We start from the raw sequence: 26,466 nt of genomic DNA, 5'->3' as shown, positions 1-26,466 counted from the left end.
AAGTGGTAAGAGTACCTCGTGGAGTCCTGTAGCTCAGTGGTTAGAGCACCCGCCTTGCAAGCGAGACACCTGGGTTCAATTCCAGGCAGAGCGAAACCTTGGGCAAGTTTCCTTACTCCACACACCTAGTAATAATCCCTCCAATTGGTCGTTTTCAATCCACGACTGTTTGTGGGACACTGCTGCCGCATTTTGCCCACAAATATACAGTCAATTCACTTTACAGCATATTCTGTGAAGCGCTTTGAGACGTCTAGAAGACGTGAAAAGCACTATATCAAATGCAAGGATTATTATTGTTATTATTATTAAGGGGTTGTGGGCAGTGAGGATTTTAAAAAAGGCCTGAATATCAGAAGTAGATTAATGTGGGAGTTTAACCAGCATAAGGCCCTTGCACTGCCATGGGGTGACATTTTGTTTTATCCTGAAAAGGGCAATCCTTTCTTTCAACCCATTTCTTTGTGACTGGAGACTACCAGATCTTGGCACACATTTTCATATAACTATACTTGGAATATTTGGTGCCCATTACCTAAAGCCATTCCGAATACGTTCACCATTATAATAATAATACTTGCATTTGGCATAATACCTTATCGTGCCATCTCAAAGCATTTTACAGGATTCTGTTGTGAAGTTGAATTTTGTAGGTGAATACAACAGCCAATTTGCACACAGCAATGTCACACAAACAGCAATAAAGTGAGTGACCAATTTTATCTGGGGAACTGTTGGCCATGATACAGGGAGAAACTCGCTTCTCTTTTCGAATAGTGCCATGGGATCTTTAACACTCACCTGAACAGGGAAACCGTTTAACGTCTCACCTGAAAGAAGAACAAACTTTGCAGCTGTGCTGTAGTAGGATTGAAAAAACACTCATGTTGAAAGCAGCAGCATGAATAGTATAACCATTACACCACCACTAAATTCTCAGGCTGTAAAGTCTGGTGCTTAGAGGGAACCTCACATACTTCACGTCAATTCATGAGCATTCTGTTCCAAGATGATCATGGGTTGGGATCAGAGTTTCCTGAAAGAGATATTCTTTACATACCGAGGGTTGTTTTTACGCTGAGGTTTTGCTATTTGAACACTTTGTCAACTCCAGTCAGTTGGTCTTCACAGGCGAGTGTTTGATGCAGTGCCCAATCCATCCCCTACCTCTGTGATCTCCTACAATCTTACCACCCCGTCCATTCCCTCCGCTCAATAAATACTGTCCTGCTTCATGTCCTGCACTGATCCACCCCACCATCAGTGGGTAAGCTGTCAGCCTTTATGTCCCCGTTATGCAACTCCATCCAGGAGTTCCTGCATCTCACCCCTTCCTTCCCATCTTTAAAGCAGGCCTTAATAATAATAAGACAATTAGGAATAGAATGAAAACTAAATAAAATATTTCAACAGAAACATAGACACCACTTCTGTGCTGGTTGTTTAAAGCCAGTGATGGGCCACCAGTTGCTGTAACATGAGCTCATAGAGTTGAGGTACCGACATGAGGTTTCCTGCAAGAAACATGTCCTGAGGCTTTATCTGGCATTGAGACGATTGATGCCATCCATTCTCTCCATCTCCCGAGGGAGCGTTTCCCACATACAGGTTCCCCCTGAACCCCAGGTTACTCCAGAATATTCATTCATCCATCTCCCCCCAGCACTCTTCAGTGCTTTTCTCCATAGGTAACATATTGTTCACCCCCCCCACCTACCCCCCCTCCATCCAACTCTTCCATAACTGCACAGAAACCGTTGTGTCCATATAAAACAAAGAAAACCGAGACGTTCAAACATGTAATACAGTACTGTGAACTAGACATGAGAGTTCATCTCTAAAATGATCAAATTTGGATCGCTTCAGGATTTTAAGTCTTAAATAAATGTTGCATGGGGTTGGGGGGTGTTGTGCGGGGTGGGGGGGAGGAATGGGAGGAGCAGTGCCTAATAATCTGTTGTTCAATCAAAACACAAGCTATCATGTTGCTGAAAGTTTTTTTTATTTGTTACAACAACTTTTGTTCAGTTCAGTATCATTCACTTTCTCGTTTGCTAATCTGACCCATCACCTCCTCAGCCCGGTGGCATGCGAGCCATTTCCATTTCCTTGTGTACAGGAAGGAAAAGGATACTTAAGGAACAAGCTGCTGTAGCAGATCAGATAAACAGCATCGGATTTCAGAAGCACTTGCAGATAGATAGTGTAGACTTAACTGGGCGCAGACACTGCAGAATAGGATTGTGTTCGGGAAGGGCAGGTGCTGGGAAGCTTGGAGATGGCCACATTTTGCATGATGGCATCTGGCTCAGGCAGGAAATAATTGCAGCAGGGGCAATGTGGTTAAACTGCTGCTTTGATAAAGCAATGAGCACTAAATGCCAGTCTGGAGGACAGCGATGACAGCTAGATAGGAAAGCACAACATTATTAATGACCTTGTGGGCCACTTGCGGTTTGTGGAATATGAGAGGCATTCGCATTATTGGAGCCTAAGGAGAAAGAGATGTATTAAATGTCTCCTTCCTGCTTCTGCCCTCCTGCTTGCTGTAAGTACCCTGCCTGATGTTAACTGCTGCTTCAACTTCATGCTGTGTCACGGTTCCAGCTAACAGTCAATACCGTGGGATACCAATGACAACCTGTTGTGCTAGCTTTTGTATTCCAAATAATAAGCAATGCCTCTGCGGTCAGCGTTCAGCTTGGTAAGTACACTGTATATATTTTTTCGCACGACTTACAACGTTAGTCAGGTCACGGATTAGAGAATTAAAAGTGCAGAGACATTAAAACGACCATTTAAGACAATGTATTTAAACTTTAAAAACACAGCCAATTTGCGCACAGTAGTGTTCCATAAACTGCCAGCCTGATTTTATCTGGGGGACTGTTGGCCAAGACACCGGGAAAAACTGTCATATCGAATAGAGCCAAGGGAGCTTTAATTTAACCCCCCCACCAGAGACCATAGATAACTATTAACTACTCTTGACCGTCCCTTTGATTAATGTTCTAATTATCACAGATGTTATCACTGTCCAGTCTAGTCCTGTTCCATTGTCACAATCCTGAATCCTGATTTTATTGTTGTTTCTTTTTAATTTTGAAACCTGGAATGTTAATCTGTAAAAATCCATTGCATTATAGTCCTTATAGAAATAAACTCTCGACTGCCCGCCACCTTTGGATGTCCTCCCGACTTGAAAGGCCCTGTATAAATGCAACGCGTTATTGTTGCAGTGGTTTCTTTCAAATCAGTTATTCCTAGTAATAATTATAATAATTACCCGTGCATTTGATATGGCACCTTTCACATAGAATCTATGTACTATGTGTCTTAAAGCTCTTCACAGGATATACTGTAAAGTGTAGTGACTGTTTTTATAGGCGAGCATGGCAGCCGATTTTGGGCACAGCAATGTCCCACAAACGGCCGTAAAGTGAGTGACCAATACCTTGGCTAACATAATTATCCCATACTTCACTGGCTTCATTTTTGTGGCCTTGATTCTTATGGAAGGATCTTTACTTAGAACTGTTGCAATTTGTGGTTGATAAATGATTCTGCCAACTGCACTGACACAAACTAATGTGTCACAAATCTTAAGGAGCATAGGGACTCTTATTCCTCCATGGAGAGAGCAATGCCCAGGAATGACTTTCCCTCTGTTTCTTCTTGTCTGAACAGAACAGGGGCAGTAGTGACAAACTTCTTGTTAGCAACCTCTTTTGTCTGGTGATTTTATGCAAGGGGTTGCAAGGTTCCTTCAAATAAAAGCAGCCTCTGTAGTGCTCCAAGGCTATTGGTGTTTTGAATTCTCCTTTTTACAATGTGAGACAGAATCCCAAACAACTGGTGACACTGTGGCAACATCTGCAAATATGCAAACTCACACATATCGGGATCAAAAATGCAATATGGTAAACTCCTGATAACCCCCCACTCCAAGGGAAAAGAGCTCAGTGGTGAGTTATCAGGAGTGGCGGGTTAGCCATATGTATAAATACATAAATAAATGTGTCCTGGATATTGCCAGCAGGATGACTTAAGTAGTAGTGACAAGTTAGGCCAGAGTTGAGTTATCAGGAGTTTACTGTACCTCAACCATTTTACTGGCTCCCTGGCAGACAAATGCCCTGAATGTCTGCCTTGCTGACATTCTGCCAAACAGCAGGACAGGCAGCAAAATAGTGGCAGATCTTCTTTACTATTTATTCTATTTATAGGGCAACTTCCAAGCACGCTTTAGTTTCTTAATCTACTTTTCGGGAAGCATCCAATTTTCTGAATGTGACCCTTTTTTACCAGTCGCTAATGTATTTAGGTGGCACGAGCCTGGATGTCCCATAGGACAATTTGGTCTTGTTTTCGTGTAACTAATCGGAGACACGAGGAACATTGACGAAAACGCTCATGTCAAAATAAAACAACATCTTTGAACCCGAAACCCAACAACAAGCTGATCCACAATTCACGTGGGTGCCTCAAAGCTTTCTCTTCAAGTGTGACAGATGGTTGTAAATACTAGCTCATTAGTAAATGTCCTAACTTTCACAAGTTGTAAAGAATGACTTTGCGGCTGTGATTGCTGTGTGGAGGAATAGTAATCTCGCTGTAAGGCTGAGCAGCCCATTTGCTCTGTGTTAATTTTATTCAGATTTCACTGCACTGTTTAATTAGCCCATGCCCTTTTCAGTACTTTTTCACACTTGGTTACTTTCACATTCCGTGTTCCTGAATTCAGAGGAAATGCCAGGAACAATGAGAGCACCTGCGATGTGGGACTCTCACTATCTCCCCCCCCCCCCCCCCCCCACCCGAGCTGCCCAATGAACTCAGAGGTGATTCTCCACTGGTCAGATGAGTTTGTATCCTTAACTGTTTAATAAACGGCAGAGGACAATTGGGAGTCTTTGCATTCCGTATGGTGCTTCAGCAAGTAGCTGAGATGTGTCAAAACGCTCCAAAGGAATTACTATCAACAATAATAATCCTTGCATTATTTACATCATTGAGACATCTCAAAGCGCTTCACAGGAAAGTGGATTGACTCTGTATTTTGTGGATGAAACACAGTAGCCAGTTGTGCACAGCAGTGTCCCACAAACAGCCATGGAGTCACAATATTTATTTGGGGGATTGTTGGTCAGGATACCAGGAGACATTCCCTTCTCTTTTCAAATAATACCATGGGATTCTTAACGTCAACCTGAAAAGGCAGACAGGACCTCAGTTTAACGTCTCATCCGAAGCACGGCACCTATGACAATGCAACACACCCGCAACACTGCATAGGAATGTCAGCTTAGACTATATGATTCCAAGTCTTGAAGTGGGGTTTGAACCCACAACGTTCTGACTCAGACGCAAGAGTGCTACCACTGAGCCAGGCTGATACACATAAATAACACCACATTCACCCACTTCACACTCTCACTCTCACTTGTTTTCGATCAATGAGATGCTGGACAGCTTTCACGAGAGGATGTGTGAGAGTCTTTTCAAGTGCCCCTTTGCTGCACCAATTCAAACCCATTTGAAACCACAAAAGTTGAGGTGAAATTTCTTGGATAAACACGTGAACTTTTGGGGTCATAAAAAAAAACCTCACATGTGTAGTGCGAGGGAATGTGCTGCATGGTGAGGGGTGCCCTGCTTTGGATGAGACATTAAACAAATGTCCTGTCTACCCATTCAGGTGGATGTTAAAGATCCCATGGCACTATTTGAAAAGATAAGGGAGTTTCTTCTGATATCCTGGCCAGTAATCCCCCAGATAATATTGGTCATTCACTTTGTGGCTTTTGTGGGACATCGCCGTGAGCAAATTGGCTACACAATACAGTAAATCCTGTGAAGCACTGTGAGAGGTCTTCCCAGCATGAAAGGCGCTGTGTCAAATGCTAGGATTATTTTCATATGTATTTATTTATATTTTTGGTTCGTAATCGTGTATAATAGGCTGACGTTGTAACAAAAGCAAGCTGTTGTATTATGTAGTTCTGAGTTACTGTATTTATATATGGTTTTGCAGGGATGAGTAATGTAGCCAGAGGGAACCCAGCAGCAGTCTAACCCTCCGCCAACTAAAGTCAACAGCTTCAGGAAGGGCTGGAGGAGAGAGAGGGAATTGACATTAAAATGCATTGAAATATTGTTGAATTGATTTTTTGAATTAAATATAGTGTGCTGATTTAGCAACTTCTTCTAAATTCCTTTCAACGCAATGGGCAGGCAAGATCCCCAGGAGCTTTGGCTGGTGCCATCTTGTAGGAACATGGTTTTGTTTATCCACAAATATCTCTCATTTGCTGGTATTTATCCAGATTCAATAGCTGTCACTTTACTGTATGATTTCCATCAATAAATTATTGGCCCAATGGGACTGTGCACACAGGCTTTTAATTATTGTAGCCCCAGGACAAAAAATACACATGTCAACATATTCGGTTTCGAAAGGATTTCTCCTGTGTAAAAGTACAAAGGACTAATTGTGTTTGGAACCAGCTCCTTTGTTTGGTGGAAGGGATACCTGTGGGGACCTGCTACGTCTTCAGTGCATTGGTTTGCAGTGAGTGTCTTGAAGAACGAATGCCTGAGGGAAGAGCTGAGGAATGGGTCAACACTTGCAGCCACTGCACGGCTACCGTTATGTGGAATGCACTTTGGAACTTTCAGGCCAGCGATGCTTTGAGCCAGAGGCCCTAATGCAGTTTTTTTGAAAATCTGTGTTACCAGCAACAGGAACTCTGCAGTTACCAAGAGGGCTGCCTCCCCCCCCCACCCCCACCACCCCCAACCAAGTCAGGAGGGAATTTTGCTCAGCACTTTTTGGTTGCTCACGTGCTGATACGGATCTGCGACGCGCAGAATCCCATCAACAACAATAATTTGGATTTATATAGCGCCCTCCACGTCGGACGGCATCTCAGAGAGCTTTACAGTTTAGGATCCCGGGACCGAGGCAGGGGGAGGGGGAGGAAGGTGACCAAAGGCGCGGTCGAAAAGAAAGGTCTTCAGCAGAGACCTGAAAATGGGAAGGGAGGGAGCGAGATGAAGGGAGTGAGGAAGGCAGTTCCAGAGCCTCGGGGCATAGTGGCTGAAGGCAAGGCCACCGAGGGTGGAGTGGAGGACTCGGGGGACGAGGAGGAAGGCCATGCTTAAGGGCCTCCAAAACAAATTTGAGAGTTTGGCATATTTCTAATTGGCAGGTTGCCGGCCAGGACATTGGGCGAAACTCTTATCAAATAGTGCCGTTGAAGCTCTGAGCACTCTGGGACGCTACTTCACGTGAACAGTGCTATATAAATGCAAGTTGTTGTTGTTGAACAAGCTGATGGGACCCCGCTTAAATGTCTCATTTGAAAAACTGCACCTCTGATAATCCAGCACTCTCCCAGCACTGCACTGGAGTGTCAACTTCAAAGTTCTGACATGGCGCTGGAACCACAACTTTCTGACCCAGAGGTGAGAGTGCTACCAGTTGATCCAAGTTGACACCTATTAATACTAAACACTGCTAATTGAAACGATAAGTAACTCAGAGTGAATGTAACACTACTAATTAAGAAACACCGTATGTTTTACCTCATAGCGTCTAAACAATATGCAGAACATATATTCAAAGCACTGACGAAAACTGTGTTAGATAGGACATTGGAGAAATAGTGGGGCGAAAAATTGTTCGGGTGTGTGGCGTGACATTTATCACAAGTAATAAATAGGACACCATGCATTGCATTTTTCACCCAAATGTATGAAACAAAGTCACAAAAGTTTAAACTGGTGTCAGATATGCTGTGTGTGAGCTTGTGGAAGCTGGAAGGTTGCTGAGTTTAAAAGCGACACAAAGCCTGTGGTTGAAGACGGGTCAATATTGCTGAGTTTGGTTGTACTGAGGCTTAGAGCTGGTTGGGATTCCTCTGCAAACTGATATGTGCTTTAAACTAGTTTTGCATGTGTGTGGAAAGATCGAACGGCATGCTTGCAGAGCCCAGGGCTGGTAGCTGTTTGTCTCACAGTCCTTGTGTGACCTCCGGTCTGGATCAGGCTAGCACCCGGCATTAATGACAGCGTCTCACAGGAGTTAACATGCTACGGAATTCCTGTCAGCTCTGTGCTCTCGCAGAGTGCAGCTCAGCCCTCAGGAAGGAAAAGAGGTTCCTTTCTCAGCGTAGCAGTAAGTGTTATAAATCCTTTGTGGTATTTTTTAATCCCGATACAGTAATGTTATGGCCCGAGAGGAGCTTTTTTTCCTTATCTCTGCTGAATGCATTCACTCATGTAATACCACAGCTGTGTTTTTATAAAAAGGACTTAAGGGTTGGAAGGGGGGCCTGACTGGGTTTCCAGTGAATACCTCAGCTCAGTGAATACCTTTCTGGTTATCTGTGATAGTCACCAGCAGCCATTGAGGTGTTTTTGAAACGTTTGTCATTTTAGGACAATGTGACCCCTCGTAGCGAATCTCCGATCAAATTATAATAATAATAAGCCTTACATTTGGTGTTGTTCCTTTCACGTCAGGGGGATGTCTCAAAACTCTTCACCGTGAAATGGAGTGACTGGGTTTTGTGGGAGAATGTATCAGCCAAGTTGCACGCAGCAAATAGTTATAAAGTGAATTACCTTTTTTTTATTTCGGGAGATGGTTGACCAGGACACAGGAGAAAGCACCTTCGAATTTTTGAATAAAGCCACAGGATCTTTCTACCCCACATTCAAACCCTGACCAGGATCCATTTCCTCCACATCTACCATATTGCCCGCCTCCGATAATACCTCACAGACATCCTGCTGAAACCCTCATCCATGCTTTCATCATCTCCCAACTCAATTTCTCCCAATTCCCTCCTCGCCAGTCTCCTAGCTCCACCATTCACAAAGTTCAGCTGATTCAAAACATCACTGCCTGCATCCTCACCGTACTAAACTCCACACCACATCATCATTAAACTCCACACCATCAGCGACCGAGCCTTCAGCCCTGAACCTCTGGAACGCTCTACCTCAAACTGTCCACCTTGCCTCCTCTTTGTCAGTCTTCAGATCGCACCTGGAAGCTTTCCTCTTCGCCTTTGATCACCTCCCCCTCTCCCTGGCTCAGCATCAACCTACACCATTGTTCAGTGTTCCCCGTGAAGGGCGCTGTATAAATTCAAGTTGTTGGCACAGAATGCAACAGAGACTAACATAGCATGCACACACATAAAAACAACACACTAATAATACTTAGCCAAATTGGAAAATACAGCCTCAGCAAGCTCAGTCAGATCCCCTCTGTTGTTTTATATTGTTTGCCTTCAGTTATTTTTTATCCAATATTTGCAGAACTCCTCCAACATCCTTCCTTTTAGTCACTAAATAGTCTCAGTGCAATGCTTCATAGTGAAGCCCCCCCCCACTCACCTCACCTCAGTTTGCTGTTGGTGGGAGCTCTCTCTAGTGGCCAATACTTGCTTCTTTCTGTTCAGGCTCCACTGAGCAGTAGGTGTTTTAGATGCATGTTGATTCCACTGGGTACTGAAGGACACCAAGCCAATGAAAGCCTCTGGGGGACTGGGGACCTGACTCTGGCAATTTGACTGTGATTTGCTCGCTGTAAAGCATGTGCACCCATGTATTACAGAAGGATCTCTGAACATTGAAGGTCTTATTAATAATAATGCTATTAATTCTTGCACTTGATACAGTGCCTGTCACATCAGAAGGCTGTCTCAAAGCGATTCACAAGATATACTGAAGTGCGGTGACTTTGTAATTCGTACGTGAACACGGCACCTCATCCGAAAGATGGCACCTCTGATAACGCAGCATATCCCCATCACAGTGTCAGAGTGTCAGCATAGACTCTTGAGACCCGACTTTTCTCCTTCAAGGCCGGTCTCAAGACCTTTCTCTTTGACCGTGCCTTCAGCTCCCCTCTCAACTCTCTACCCCCTCCTCGCTCCATCCATTCCTTCCCCTCACCCTGACCATTTCCCCCCTGCTCGGGTCCTGACCCAACTGTCCAGCGCCTTGGGACGTCCTCCCGACGTGAAAGGCTCTCTATAAATGAAATCTTGTTGTTGTTGTTGTTGATAAGTTCAAAGTGCCAATGTAAACCTTAAATTCAAAATCTTGTGACTCACTGGCCCTAGTGCTATCAACAGAGCCGGGCTAACTCACAAGTGGGACAGACTGAGGATTGTACTGGTTTCTGTTGTACCACCCCTTCATCCATCATACTTAGGAACCATGCTTTTTAGAACAAATACTAATGTGTTTCAAAATGTAATACATATTAATGATAATTTTTGCAAGCACAGAGAGTGTTTCATTATCCTGCGTTATGTCCTATTAATTGTATTACATGATTGATTTATTAACATCATAGCACTCTCAGAGCTAAATATCAGTAGATTCATTAGGTGATCCAAGGAATTCGGGAGTATTTAGCTTAGTGGCTCGATAGGACCTGCACTGAACCTAATGGCAAAGAGTGTTGTAGATGCATTGTCCAAAGTGCTGCCCTTCAGATAAGACAGTAAATCAAGGTCCCGTCTGCCTGTTCAGGTGGATGTTAAAGATCCCACATCAGTATTTGAAAAGAGAAGGGAGTTTCTCTTGGTGTCCTGGCCAACAATCCCCCAGGTAAAATTGATCATTCGTTTCATGGCTCTCATGTGGGACATTGCTGTGTGGAAATTGGTTGCTGCTGCTTTCGCCCGAAAAACACAGTCGCTCCACTTTACAGTAAATACTGTGAAGCACTTTGGGACTTCTTCCTGATGTGAAAGGCATCCAAAGGGATTATTCGATTATCATTTATTTATCTTTAACGTCCACCAGAACAGGCAGATGGGAGATCAGTTTAACATCTCATCCGAGGAATGGCACCTCCGACAGTGCAGCATTCCCCCAGCACTGCACTGGAGTGTCAGCCTAGGAATTATTTGTGAGCCCAACCAGAAATGATCTCCCATTGTTTTCAACCAAACAGTGAATCGGGTTCAAATGCAGCTATTTCTGATCATTACATTTGGCAATGAAACCCATAATTCATGAGTGAAACCCCAACAGGGATCTCCCCAGGAGCACAGTACAGCTATCTTCTAATAGCCTCACTGCCTGAGAGCCTTAAGCACACTCATTTGAATAGTGATTAGTCTATATTAACAAGTGTTCATTTCAATAGCTTTGGTTAAACGATATGTACATGTGCCATCTAATGAGAAGCAAATTGCCTTGAAAAGCCACACAGGGAGTTTGTTCATTTCCGTTGCCTGGAGAGTGCGCTTTTAAGAACATTGGCTTGTATTCCAGACAGCACAGTGAGCAGGTGGGGTAGCCCCTGGTGTACTCAGCCATGGGTGTAGACGTGTGGAGAAGGAGCAGAGATAAACAATGGAGAGTCTCACTCCTTCGCTGGCATAAGTTGAGGAAGGTGGTAGGAGGAGGAAGAGGTGACCAAAACTGTGTTTGAAAAGAAAGATTTTAAGATAGACTTTAAAGATGGGGAGTGAGAGGTCAAGACGGAGAGATTCCAGGATGGAGTTCCAGAGATCAGAGGCAGAATGACTGAAAACTCAGCAAACGAAGGTGGTGGGCGAGGTGACATAAGGGAAGGGAGAGGCTGGAGCGGTGGGATTGCAGGAGACCAGGTGGGGAAAGGCCATGGAGGGATTTAAATACGAGGACAGGGATCTTGAATTTGACGCGCTGGGGGATGGGGAATTAGTGGAGCCAAACGAGGATGGAGTTCATAGCTCACAGCTCACAGACACACCATCCAAGTGCCTGCATTTCATAAGTGAGGCTGGCCATAGGGGCAAATGTTGAGCTCAATCCTGTCTCTGCCTGAGGTGTACATCAATGACCTGTATAACAGTCAACAACAGTAACCCTGGCTGATCTTTGAGCCTAAGGTTGAAGTTCAGACGTGAAGTTGAGTTGTTTGACGGAGTGGGTATCAAGAGTATTGAAGGAATGTATCGAACACAGATTATTCAAACAACAGAGAATCTGCAACTGCTGAAGCTGAGACTATGGGCTTTGGGCAGCCGTTGACCACGGGTTCAGAGCAGTAGACAGCTATGAAATGATTGGAAACTCACAGTCTCTTGCCGAGAGAGGTGCTTGAAAACAGCTTGTGCACCTGAGAATCATGTGCAGCAGAGCTAAGCGAAAAGCATAATGACAATCCTTGCATTTTGCTTCACATGATTTACTGGAGGATGTAGTGACTTGTAGTGAAATTGCGCACATTTAATAATAATAATAATAATCCTTGCATTTGATATAGCGCTTTTCACGTCAGGAGGACATCCCAAAGCGCTTCACAGAACACACTGTAAAGTGAATTGACTGTATATTTGTGGGCGAATGCAGCAGCCAATTGCGCACAACAATGTCCCACAAACAGTCGTAGATTGAAAATGACCAATTTATTATTGTTTTTGGTTTTGGAGGGATTATTATTAGGCGTGTGGAGTAAGGAAACTTGCCCAAGGTTTCGCCCTGCCTGGAATTGAACTTGGGTCTCTCGCTTGCAAAGCGAGTGCTCTAACCACTGAGCTACAGGACTCCACAAACAGCGATCGTTGCGACTGCAGCAATATCCGCTGAAGCTATCTAACTATGTCATTGAAGGCAAATAACATCATGAAAAGGTTCTGGATGGCTCTCAGAGGTTATTGTATATTAAAGCAATGCGGTGGGTGACTTGGGAAGAATGTTCAATAACGCTGGGATTGAGTGACTTTCTTGTTCCCTGTGAGTGTCGGCTGAAAACTACTTGTAACATGAATTCATCAGAAAAGAGGGATTTCGAGCTATTTACAATACACATTGTTAAAGCAGTCTCTGATAGACTGTGCTGTGAATAGGGGGTTTATTTCATTCAGTTTAATTGTATTCCATCTCCTTAATATGACAAGTACATTTCTGGCCCTCTGAAACATAATGTCCTGAGACAAAGTAATTACATGGTGTGAAAATTTGAATAAATTGAGAATAGGAGAACATTATAGAGAGGAATCAAATGAGGAATTTTAAATATGTGATTAATCCTTTGAGGAAGGTTTGGTTCCCAACAGCCAGATATAGGTTTTTCTTCTCAAGTGTAACGTTGTGTTCTGGGAGGAGTAGTGCGGAACAGAAGACAACAAAGCAAAGGCATAACAGCTAATGCACGTATCTGTATTGACGACGCATCTTGAAAGAAGTAGAACATTAGAATCTAGCTTTTGTGCTGAAGTGGAAATATACTGCAAATGTGTAATCAGAGAATGCAGCAAACAGGAATTGTAATTCCATTCACCTGCCAAATTAGCTCATTGCTAAAGATACTATTTCACCTTGTTTCACTGCACTCCCTGGTTCTGAAAAGACAACAAGATGATATCATTTTCCCAGTAGGTTGGAATATGTTCAGTCTGTGTCCCTTTTCTAAGTCTGGGATCTCTCACCCGAGTTGTGTAAACTGTGTCTAAATGCATGTTCAAAAGAACATGAAGTAGAGGAATTGAAATACATAACTAATAATCCTTGGATCTGATATAGCACCTCTTACATCATGAGGAATTAACGAAGAAAATAATAAATTCCAATTCTCCAAAGAGACGTCATTAAAGAAAAAGGTTAATCTGGGCTCCATACAGCACAAGTTCTCATTTTTAGTTGCTGTTGGTATGCTATCTTCATCACGGCCATGTGAAATAACGCCCTTGTGCGCTCTCGAGACTGTCCCTAACGACAGGTAACTTCATCACTTGTGCATTATCTTGTCTGTTTCACTTACGAAGACATTGATCGTATTGTCTTGTGCCCATTGTTTATGTAACGTGAGGGTCTTTTATCCTTCATATGTGTGGAGGGTAATAGAAAGTTTTTCAGTTCAGTTTCATTTTACTCTTATTGTTTTTGCTAGCCACAAATGTCTTCAAAAGTCAGGATGCTTTATCCAGCTGGTACCCAGTGACCTCTATTTCTTCCCCCCCCCCCCCCCCCCCCCCCCCCCCCACCACCACCACTGTGAAACAGCTAATTGTGACTTCTAAACACTCAACACTCAGATTATGAAGTGGTGATCTGCAGTTAAATGCAAGTAATTTTGCAGTCAGTGTGTTTAGTAGAGTTTTGTTTAGGTGAGATGGATGACGTTCTCCCAGAGGTTCTCAAGTACCAATAGCCTTTACATTCAATATTGCGCCTTATTTGTGGAGTCCTGTAGCTCAGTGGTTAGAGCACTCGCCTTGCAAGCGAGACACCTGGGTTCAATTCCAGGCAGGGTGAAACTTTGGGCAAGTTTCCTTACTCCACATGCCTAATAATAATCCCTCCAAAAAACAAAACAATAATAAATTGGTCATTTTCAATCCACGACTATTTGTGGGACACTGCTGTGCACAATTGGCTGCCGTGTTTCGCCCACAAATATACGGTCAATTCACTTTACAATATATTCTGTGAAGCACTTTGAGATGTCGAGAAGACGTGAAAAAGCGCTCTATCAAATGCAAGGATTATTATTATTACATCACGGAGCAACATCTCAAAAAGTGTAGTGACTGTGTATCTGTCGGCACAACAGGCAGCTAATTTGCACACAGCAAGATCCCACACACAGCTATGAAGTGAGTGACCAATTTTACCTGGGGATTGTTGGTCACGGCATCTGGAGAAATTAAAAATCTTCTCTCTTTGAATAATGCCATGGGATCTTTAACACCCACATGAACAGGCAATTTAATATATCATCTATAGACAGCATCTCTGACAATGCAATGCTTCACCAACACTCCCTCAAGAGTGTCAACCTAGACTATGAGTTCAAAATTCCAACATGCGGCTTCAACTCACAAGCTTCTATCTCACAAGCAAGAGTGCCACCAACTGAGTCAGACTGCACCTGAAGTAGAAACCCAATATACATAACATTGACATGCAGAAACAGAGCTCTGGATCTCATTGGAGCTGAATTCCCAGGTCGGCTTGATCGTAAATTGGCATTCCTTGCGAGATTCCCAGTTTTGTGGAGTCGTGCAGCTCAGTAGTTAGAGCACTTGCCTCGCAAGGGAGAGGCCTGAGTTTGATTCCCGCTATGGCGAAACCTTGGGCAAGTTTCCTTGCTCCACATGCCTGATAATAATCCCTCAAGAAAAAAAACAATAATAATTTGGTCACTGAATCCACGACTGTTTGTGGGACACTGCTGTGCGCAATTGGCTGCCGTGTTTCGCCCACAAATATACAGTCAATTCATTTTACAAAGACATGAAAAGCGCTATATCAAATGCAAGGATTATTATCATCATATTATTATTTTCCCAGCATTAAGGCTTCATTCTCGTGCTTTTTCCCGTGTGTAATTTGCTACCCCCGATCTCACACTCGAAGGCCACATTGAGTAATAGTGAAATGCCTGCTTGGAGTTAGGTCTGTACCTGTAATGCGAGACAGATACTTACCCGCCAGAGCAAAAGAAGAACCTCAGGCACAGAAAGATCTGTTAAATGTACACACTTTACCCCTAAAGCCAAGCGGGTCTTCCATGATAAGTGCTTTCCCTAACACACTGCAAATTATTTTTACTTTAATCCCAGAACGGATTTTATGTCAAAGTAAAGTGGCACAAACATAGTTTTGTACCGTTCCAAATAGATGAAATGGGTCCAGTGCGCGTGGCTTCTATGTATCCTGGCTACAGCCCAGTTTGTGAAATGCAGCCAATGTGTCATTCTGATGAAGGCGCGATTAAGATCTAATATCAACTGCTGGAAGTGCTGCGCAAGAAGTGGCTCCCTTGTGCATTTGCACTGGCCTAGTCCCAAGATGCCTTCATTTCAGGAATACTTGTTTGGCTATCTAGAGAGAGCTTAGGAAACATTTGCACTTCCTTTTATCCGGTGTCGGAGCGATGCGGCAGGGAGAATGCTCCTGAAGTGAATGACCTATTTTTATCTGTAGGACTGTTGGCCAGGACACAGGGAGAAACTCCCATTTCTTTTTGAATAGTGCCATGGGATCTTCAAATGTCCACCTGTGATATATATGTGATATATATGTGATATATTTGATATATTTGATATACATTAAATAGGCAGACGGCATTGCGATTTGATAGTTTAATGACTCATCCAAAGAACAGCACCTCCAACAGTGCAGCGCTCCCCCAGCACTGTATTGGAGTGTGGGTCTTATCCGATGTATCCGATGTGATGCTTGAATCTCAAGAAGCGAGTGTGCTACTGACTCATTCAATTCATTTTTTTTTGTGGGACTTTGCACAAAATTGGCTGCTGCTTTCATCTGCAAAATACGGTCACTATACTCTACAGTGAATCCTGTGAAGCACTTTGAGACGTTCCAATAATGTGGTAAAGGGGTTACATCAGAAGTAAGAAATATTACGAAGGAATGAAACAGATTCACAAAAGAATCCTGACACCACAGATCTCTCCCACATTACAGTGCAATTCACAGGGTTGTAACCAAACAGCACAACTAATCTTCCAGTCACTGTGCTGCCATGAGGAGCTCACAGCTTGCCCTGTTGCTGTGAATCCCCTTAGCTCTTCATCATCCTCCAGTTAACAAGTTGGGATCATCATTCAGAGTGCTCAGAGTTGCTCAGCTCCCCTGTAAAATATTCAGCATATCTCCATAGAAGTGTGCAAACTGTCTTAAGTAAAGGAGAATTATTTCACAGCAATTTTATTACAAACTGCTGCTTCTTGAGAATCTGACAGGAGGGACTAGCACTGATAGCCCAGAATCAAGCCTGGCTGTGGTCACCCTCTCATTTATTTTCACAATTGTGACAGGCAAATTGAAACTGACAATCAAACTGACTACACACTACCATTCCTCTGCCCTCTGTAACAATCAGTTTAAGTTTAAATTCCACCCACAAAATATTACAATCAATTCCCTTTACAGTATATTCTGTGAAGTGCTATGTGATAAGGCGCTATGTCAAATGCAAGGATTATTATTATATTACATTATAAGTTCCGGTATTACCCGAACCAGTACTAAAATGTCAGAGTCCACTCGGCAGCTTCCTCAGTGGTAGCAGTAAAGCAGCTTCGGACTAGAACATTTCCAGGAGCAGAATGTCCCACAATGTGACAGTTATCACCAGTAATAATCATCACATCACATCCATGTAAATATTAGTATAAGAAGTTTGCACATTAGCAAGAACTTTTTTTAACCAATTAGTGGGGAGAAATTGAACCTTGGTCAAGATTTACACTTTTAACTTATTTCAGAGGGTCCAGCATTTGGCAACTTATTCAGTTCAGTCTTAATTTTTGAGTTGTTTTCCTGTAGTTATTAAAAAATCAAAACCCACTTCAAAATTGAGGCTGTATTTAAGAATTTGCTAAATTCTGGGTGCTCTGCTATGCTATGTTAATAAGAGTACAATAAAATATAAATTTACATTTATGAAGCACCTTTGACATTGGGAAGACGTCTCAAAGCACTTGACAATGCTGGCAGAGCAACCAAGCTGGAAATGGGAGCCAAGGGATTTGGTATAGTATTTTATCATGTTGGAAGGACGTCTCACAGTGCTTCACAGGACTTATTACAAAATGGAGTGACTGTGGATTTGTAGGCAAACACAGCAGCACTATTGCACGCAGCAATGTCCCATAAACAGCCATGAAATGAATGACCAATTTTATTTGGGAGATTTTTGGCCAGGACATCGGGAGAAACTCCCTTCACTTTTCGAATAATGCCATGGTATCTTTAACATCCACCTGAACACGCAGACAGGACCTGAGCTTAACGTCTCATCCGAAAGACGACACGTCCAACAATGCAATATACCCCAACATTGCATTAGGGTGTCATCTTAGACTATTGTGAGTTTTAAGTCCTGACATGGGGCTTGAACCCACAACCTTCTGACTCCCGAGGCGAGAGTTCTACCACTGAGTCGGGTGACGCTGAGCCAAGATGTGCCTTGAACAAGGGAGAGAAGGAGAATAAAAGTAAATCTAGATAGACCTAGGTGGAATTTTCCCCTCAAAGGACTTGGGGGGCGAGGAGGGTAGGTGAAATCTCCGAATATTCTTTTAAGAAGACAATGTACCTCTAACGTAACTTACAGAAGATGAGTTCTGAGCACACAGAACTATACATCCATATATGAGCAGACTCGGGTTTGGTGTCACTGTGAATTAAACTTTTCTCACGGAATCCAGTTTTTTTCCCCAAACAATGTCATGCATAGGTAAGCTTTCAAGCACTGTAACTATGCAAAGCAAGATTGAAGTCATTTATTTTAAAGCTCATTGAAAGAGTTCAGTCGTGAGAAGTAGGAGTACATTACCCTGTAATTCATTGTACGTAAAGTAAACCAGGGCTTTGTGCTTGTTGCTAAGTTTTTCTGAATTGATTGTGTAACTAGGTATATTGTTGGCGTGAGACAGCAGTAAATAATAATAGTTGTAGGGATGGCGGGATGACCTCAAATTGCTGATGTACAGTTATCTGCCTATTACAGGCTTGGGCTCAGAGTACATTTCCAGCCACAGGGCCTGTGTTTGATGTGCCGTCAATATTTCTGCTCTTATCCGAGGGAATGGGTTTCAGAATCTCCTGAGGTGCCAGAAGGCTGTCTCGTAGCTTCCTGCACAAAAAAAAACCTCTGACATCCTTGTCTCTCAAGACAAGCGCACACTTTGCCAGAATTAATGCAGCAGCCTTGTCTCCTGCTGCACCAGGAAGGCAGCATGCACAGGGATGTCAGGTTTGAAAAGGTCAACACTGAATGGAAGATTGTCCATGCTTGAAGATGAGTGATACGGATCTTTGTCTATCACAGCTGAACAACTTCATCCCAGGTATCCCTCTGGCTCTCCTCCAGCTCGGAGCGACGATTTAGGCTAAAGAATAGCACGACTGAATTGGAAAGTCTGAAGCCAGTTGCTCTGGCAATGCTGCACATTTCATTCACATTGTCACTGAGGTATGATTGTCTGGCATTTGCAAGTGCAGAGTGTAGGGTTTATTTAAAGTCAGCGCTGCCAATGTTTACTCAATGCAGTCTGAATGACTGCAGTAGTTGAGTCAACAATGTCTGCAAAGTTTGCTGTACATCACTAAATGCAGGCAGTGAGGCTGGCTCATCAGACCCTGGGCTGTTTCATTTCTACACGCTTCGTTCATTTTCTTGACAGCAAGCGTTATGGAAGACTTTCAGACTTAGTTTTCCGAGCATCTTGGTCATTTGTGAGTACCATCGTTTACTGATGTGTTTACCATTCCCCCCCACACCCCCTTTCCCTCCGTCGGACAGTTTACTAAAAATGCTTTTTTGATTTACTGTGTATTAGGTGAGAGATTTCCGATGGACTTTCACATTAGTGAACTGTTAATCTTGTGTTGGGTGAGGCAGGGCACAGTGCTCACAGTGAAATCCTGTGCAGCAATAGTGTGTGAGTTCTGTTAAATAACCTCAAAAGCAGACGGCTGTATTACCAGGCAGTTTGTTAGTGGAACTCAGACTTTACAGAGAGAAACAGAACAGTCCGTTATGAGATGCCATTCTGGTGTTATTGATTTTAATTCCTCCCAGTATGTTTTCCAAGACTTGTAACACAGTCAGCTGCCATTCGGTGTTCTTGCCTCAACTGCTTTGACCGTCACCAGAGTGCAGCCACATTACACAAAGGCTATCGACATCAATCACTTGTCCGTTAAGTGCAGGACCGACTACTTGATCACTGAAGCTTGCAGAATGTGATGGTGATCAGCACATTAAAAACCACTGAGTACAGTGCTGCTGACTAATACAGCTGTAATGGCTTGTTGCAGATTTCATGAGATTTAAAAAAATATTTTGGTCAGCCGGGTATCCGACAAATGCAGAAACTCATCACCATGCTTCAGATTATCCAAACCAAGCTGAGATATCCAAGCGTCCCACTTAAACATGGAAATCCCAGAGATAGATTGTTGGAATGGGATGCGCAGTCTCTCCATCCTGCTTAACTAATTCTGGAAAGTATTAAGTTGGCAAGAGCCAAGGCTCGGGGACCCCAGAGCGTGCATTGGGGTACTGCTGGAGTTTTAACCAGCTAAAACCGCATAGCTTGTCATTGATATTGCAAGCTTTCCTGCTGCTTGCCCACGCTACTCGTTCGGGCTTTGGCTTGCAGGGTTAACAGGAGCTGAGTGGGATGACTCCCTGCCCCCACTCAGTATTACCAAACTCCCGTGGAAAGCTTTCGTGGGCCTTAAGTTGCATTAAAGGGAAATAACAACAAAAACAAATGGTATTTATATAGCACCTTTCATGTCGGGAGGATGTCCCCTGTAGTGGAAGAAAGCAGGCTGGTGGACGGTTGGTTGTTTCGCTTCAGTAAGGCGAGATCACTTTGAGTAATAGACACTGCAACAACCCCAAGTGTACTGCCTTCAAGTTTAATAATAAAAATAAATAGTAATAGTACTTGCATTTGGTATAACGACTTTTCATGTCAGGAGGATGTCCCAAAGCACTTCACAGGACATGCTGCAAAGTGGAATAGCTGTATGTTTTTGTGCGCAATTTTTTTAATAATGTTCCTTTTTGCATTTCTGTTTGATTGAAACAGCTTTGATCTTACGCTAATGGCTACCCTGATAACAGTGGGTATTCATACCAGAGAGCACAGGGGCAAAAGCATCAGGTGTGAGCACCTCTTGCTATGGTGAATTTCCCGAAATGTTCATTCAGGTTTAATGTTTCTTCAGACCCCTCGGCACTGACCCTCAGTGTTCCGTCTGCTGATCAACAACAACAAATTGCCATCTTTACAAATGTTAAATTATAATGAGCTCCTGCCCTTTGAGCGTGAGTGGCACAAATGTTTCTGGTTGACTCAAATGCCTCAATTAAATGGTCTTTTAGTAAGTCAGTAAGTCAGAACTGTACATGCATTCACATTTTAATCCAAGCGTATTCTTAAACATGTAAAAAGATGCCTGTGTGACAGCTGAATGCAATAAATGTCAAAGTGGAGTAAGTTACCTTTAGTCTTCAGGCTCCATCAATCATCCCAATAGCAGGTTGAGATGGATTGGTAGCAAAATTAACCCTTCTCTCCACCCACCTGCCCATCCCTACCCACACGCGCATGAAACTGAGGCTTAATATCTTGTATATTATCTGCGTGTGCACAGAGTCTGCACACAGCTGAAAGGGACAGGAGTTAAGCAGAAGTTCCCTCTACCAGAAGATGGTGTTGACTGGGTCAGTTTGATTCGTAATCTGGGTATTGCAGTTACGCTGTGTGTTTCTCTAGAAGGAGATGGGAGTCTCAGAATGTTTTCTGTCAGTTCAACGCAGGAAGGGGTTGCTTGGACTCCCGTTAAGATCACAAGGCTTCTGTCAATGTCACACTCAATATTTCAATAGGCAAGATCATAGCAGGGCTGGAGTCCAAAAAAAAAGCTTCTTTCTGAATGATATGGGCAAAATGGGAATTTTTTATTGGACTGTTTCAACTGATTTGACAAATGCAATTGTAACCTGATTGCTGGTTCCACTTTGATTTTGAGAAATTGCAAAGCATTTGTCCACTGTAAGTGGCAGGATCTGCATTTAACAGAATGGTTCTCTCAGTCTCACTGCAGACCTGTTGCAGATTCTCTGCAAAAGACATGTTACAATGTGCAGTTTCTATGTTGTGTCTGTTTGCACTGGTTTGATTTGTGCATCATTTAACGGCTGAGATCTCCCAAGTCCCCTACTGAAAATAAACCTTCCACTTTCGAGGGAAAATTCTTTGTGGTTAAAAAAAATGCTTTGCGATCCAGAAAATAACGTCTTAATTTTAGTGTGCTGTAACCTCCCTGCATTGTTCCGAGCTTGCATTGTGTTCATACTGACTGTTCTAATTTGTTCTGCTTTAATTACAGATCACTTGGCAAGAGGCGGTGAAACTAAAGTCCCCGTTGTTCCATTATTGTGGCCCTGAGACAAGCTGACATAATGAAACTTGTCCTGCTTTTAGTCCTGCTGAGTATTGAATTGATAGGAGCCTTTGGCTTGGGCTTGAAACCACAGCGGTTTAAAGGACGCGTGCAGCGTGACCGAAGAAACATCAGACCCAACATCATTCTGATCATCACAGATGACCAGGATGTGGAGCTTGGTAAGAAAGAAGTTTAGGAGTTATTTTACACTGTTTCATTCCCAAGTTAAATATAAATTAATCGATATTAGCCTGGTGAAGATGGTAGCGCTCTCGCCTCTGAGTCACGTACTCCCTCAGCCCCACCACCACCACCAACACCCTCCATGTAGGGGTTTTAAACTCCAGGTTGGCATTCCAGTGCAGTGCTGGGCAGCACCCCAGTATCTGCCTTTGGATGAAATGTTAAACCATGTCCCTTCAGGTGGATGTCTTGGATCCCATGGAACTATTCGAAAAGACAAAGATTTTCTCTCTCCCAGTGTTGTCAATAATCCTCCAGATAAAATTGCTCATTTATTTCATGCCTGTTTTGGGGATATTATTATGCATAAATTGGTTGCTGAATTTGCCTGCAAAATAATGGCACTACACTTTCCAGTGAATCCCGTGAAGCACTTTGAGACATTCTCCTGACGTGAAAGGCGCTATGTCATATGCAAGAATTATCATTATGCCTCTATCCCTCCGTCTCGCCTTCTCTGGCTGTCTTTAAATCTCTCCTTAAAACTTACCTCTTGCACCCCACCTATGGTCACCACCCTCTTCGTCCTTGCTCAGTGTCCAACCCCACCACTGTGAGACGCTACCCTACGTGAAGGGTATTAGAAATTGTTGTTGAATTTTTATCAGCTAACGCAGGACTATTTGGTAAAAAAGGGAACAACAAACAGAGCGAGGCCGGGAATAGCTGAATGTGTCACAAATTGTACAGAGATAAAGATAGCTATTTGATAAAGATATCAATTAAGGGCCACAGGACATAGTGGTGTAGAATTTTTATCTATTTTTACTTTGGCACTGGGTTCGACGGAATAAAATGTTTTTTCCAGTCCTGTAAATTCCTGCGATCCTACATCTAACACAATAAATACAGTGAAAGATGAGAGTCATGTCCTGACACACTTATGTGTCTTCTGTTTTAGCTCATCATAAGGATACCTGACGCGTGAGCCCATCGAGCCTGACACTGATCCGTCCATTTGTGTCATTTACACTATTCAAATAAGACATTCTGTCACGGCTCTTGACATTTTGATACTATTATCCCTGTCAGCACTGGGAATTTGATGCTGCACTCCTGGCACTGAAACTTTGTCAGCGTCGATTTCAGCTCAGAGAGATTGAATGTTTTTTTCCATACGTTGATATATAAAGATGAATGCTTGCTGACGGTTTAACTCATATAACCAAATAGCCTCTTCATGCATAGTGTGCGGATTCTGCTGAAGAATAAACTGGTGAGTATTGGAAGACACTTGTGATTGGGTACAAAGTAGAATACTTTAGGATAATGTATGTTCCGCCAATTTACCACAAAGGCATAAGTGACCCTGAGTTACTTTAGGATTACTAAGTGAAGTGACGCCAAGTACATTGTGGTAATCCATTCCTTAGCTTTGTTATTTTTTATAATCTCTTTGTCTTGCCTATTCCTCTCATGTATTAGCAATACTTTTTTTTCATATGGATACATAGAAAAAGCATATAATCTCTCATTCCACTTTACCAGTCACTGTTGGCTTTCGGGAGCTTTATAATTCATTAACCAAAATGCAAAGTGTGTCAGATAGGGACAAAGTCTATCATTAGCCTGGCTCAGTTGGTAGCCCCCTCGCCTTTGAGTCTGAAGGTTGTGGGTTCAAGCCCCACGTCAGGACTTTGAACCCACAGTTGAGTCTGGCCTTCCAATGCTGGGGGATGGAAGCGCTGCATTGTTGGAGGTTCCGTACTTTGGATATGTTAAACTGAGGTTTAGATGGACATTAAAGATCTCATGGCACTATTGGAAAACTGAGTGAAGTTTCTCTCAGTGTCCTGGCCAACAATCCCCCAGATAAATTTAGCCATTCTTTACTTCTTGGCTGTTGCTAACAAAGTCAGTTGGATCAGCTGTAATAAGAGGATTGTCCACTTAGATTGGTACCAGATGGTGATCAGCACTTGTGAGACTGCACCCAAGTGTGAGTCTGTGTATTTGGTAGAGACAGGAGAAAATTAAAGAGGGGGAAAAAAGGGAGTGAGCTTTGTTCACAACTGGTAATGTTTTAGCTATCTCAGTACATTATTATTATTATTATTATTTCTGGTAGCCAAAAACATTTAGTCGATTTTGCTGGCGTTAAGTTACCACAGGCAGGTTGGATTCTACTGTAACAGCTTTGAGGGTGGGACTGTAACAACAACAACAACAACTTGGACTTATATAGCGCCCTCCATGCCGGACGGCGTCTCAGAGCACTTTACAATAACGGATCCCGGGGCCAAGCCAGGGGGAGGGGGAGGAAGGTGACCAAAGGCGCAGTCGAAGAGAAAGGTCTTCAGCAGAGACCTGAAAATAGGAAGAGAAGGGAGCGAGACGAAGGGAGTGAGGAAGGAAATTTCAGAGCCTCGGGGCATAGTGCCTTCAGCCACAGCCGCTGAGGGTGGAGCGGAGGACTCAGGGGACGAGGAGGAGCCCAGACCCGGAGGAACAAAGGCAACGAGTACTGTTTTGAGGAGAGAGAAGGTCAGAGGGGTAGGGGGGTGCAGAGGAATGGAGGGATTTGAATACAAGGGTGAGGATCTTGAAGTCGATCCTCTCTGGGACAGGCAACCAGTGCAGTCTGGCAAGGACTGGGGTGATCGGGGAGCAGAGTTTGGTGCTAGTGAGAATGCGGGCGGCAGAGTTTTGAATGATTCTGACTGTACTGACTGTGTGAGAGAGAGAGAGAGAGAGAGAGAAGGGGTTGGGGGGCTGAGAGAGGCTGCTTCTCCCTAGTTGTCCCAAGTCTTTTCACTGGGGTAAAAGAGTCTGAATCACATGCGGTGTAACTCCATTGTCAGATGTCTTTGAGTTCCACTGATTATGCCAAAGGAAGGCATTAGGGATCTGATTAAAAATAGCTGTAATAGATGAGAAATCACTCAACACAGCAGGAGCCTCAGTAGGAACAGTAGTGAGGTGGCTGAGCTCTCAGCAGTTCCCATTTATCATTGCTATTTTTATCCCAGTCCCTGACGAAGTTCTTCACTGATCTAAAAGGAAGAGACATCAGAAAGTCTGGTTACCGCAAGGTAAATGATTCAGAAACGTGCTAAACACTTAGAGCAGACTTTCCCCTTCACCAGAGCCTGGGGGGACGGGAGCGGAGATGATTCTAAGATGGCCAGTAAGTGAACTGAGTGAAAGCATAGCACTTGCGCCCAGGTTATAAACTCGCATAGCCGAGTCCTGTAAATGTTACAAACCAGTAAGAGGCCCGAAACTTCATCTGGTCTTACCCTGCAAGACCATTTCATCTAAAACTTAAGATTGCACAGATATGAGGAACGATCATAAATCCAGTCTTACTGGGAAGCTGCTTTTCCACAGGTCTTAACAGGAACTGATTTCTAAGTTAAGACTGATTTTAAGAAGCTTCCACAATTGTGTGCCTTAAAGTTTAAGATAAAGGGATCTTGTGAAGAGGAGGGTGGGTGGAGGTGGGGGGGGATTGGTAAGGTCTTCAGGGGATTGTGTTAGAAGAAGACCAACCAGATCAGCCAAAAGTTAACATTTCCCATTTATGAGGACTGTTGGCCACAACATCAGTTAAAGGTTCCCTTCTCTATTTGGAGTAGTGTTGTCAAGTACAGTCTCAAAGCCTCCCTCTTCGACTGTACCTATGGTCTCATCTCCTTTCTCTCCTCCCATCATCGGTACCAACTCTGAAAATACAACACTCCCCCAGCATTGGAATGTCAGCCTTAACTATGAGCTTGAAGTAGGGCTTGAACCCACAGCCTTGTGACTCAGGTGAGAGTGCTACCAACTGAGTCTCGTTGACCCCTTATTATGGACAGTCATCCATCTCATGTTTTTTTACTGCATGGCGTAGTGTAAGGATGTGCTGATCCTAAGAATTGTATTGAGACTAGATTTACGGGGTTGGTAATACAGACTCATTGTGAGGAGCTCTTTGCAATGCCTTGATGCCACCTTCTGACCACTCTGAGCACGTATGTTTCTTATAGGCTTTCAGCCTGACATTGGGAGTTCAATGGCATTTACACAAGGAGCAGTCTGCAGTGTAGCATTAATAGAGCTTTCATGCTGGTAAACTCTGCCCAGTGTAAATGCAGCTATAGTCGCTAATAAAGCTCTGTAAACAGCTTGAATGGACCAAGAGAGAAAAAACAGAATAAATTGCATTTGAGATTAGTTTGTACTGTCTGCCTCTGCAGATGGTAAAACAGTCTGAAGTCGTTGCTGAGGTCTGAATGTCTTTTAAGAATTACACAGAACCAAAGGCGACTCTGAAAGGAT

At 43.4% G+C, this 26,466-nt stretch overlaps 1 protein-coding gene across 4 annotated transcripts in view; it reads left to right on the top strand.

The window, feature by feature from the left end:
• LOC103174504 (extracellular sulfatase Sulf-1) overlaps positions 1-26,466 on the top strand; it is a 129,078-nt gene that overhangs the window by 52,635 nt on the left and 49,977 nt on the right. For 3 of the 4 annotated variants that reach the window (XM_007886908.2, XM_007886915.2, XM_007886922.2), the window contains exon 3: positions 21,904-22,139. In XM_007886908.2, coding sequence (XP_007885099.1) covers positions 21,977-22,139 — 163 coding nt within the window. In that variant the 5' untranslated portion in view covers positions 21,904-21,976. Of the gene's footprint in view, positions 1-19,199; positions 19,231-21,903; positions 22,140-26,466 lie in introns of those variants that run through there. The other variant, XM_007886918.2, reaches the window with a different exon arrangement.

This window comes from Callorhinchus milii, unplaced genomic scaffold (genome assembly GCF_018977255.1).
Source record: "Callorhinchus milii isolate IMCB2004 unplaced genomic scaffold, IMCB_Cmil_1.0 Scaffold2, whole genome shotgun sequence".
NCBI classification, from domain to species: domain Eukaryota; kingdom Metazoa; phylum Chordata; class Chondrichthyes; order Chimaeriformes; family Callorhinchidae; genus Callorhinchus; species Callorhinchus milii.
This window is presented reverse-complemented; position numbering and strand designations above follow the sequence as displayed.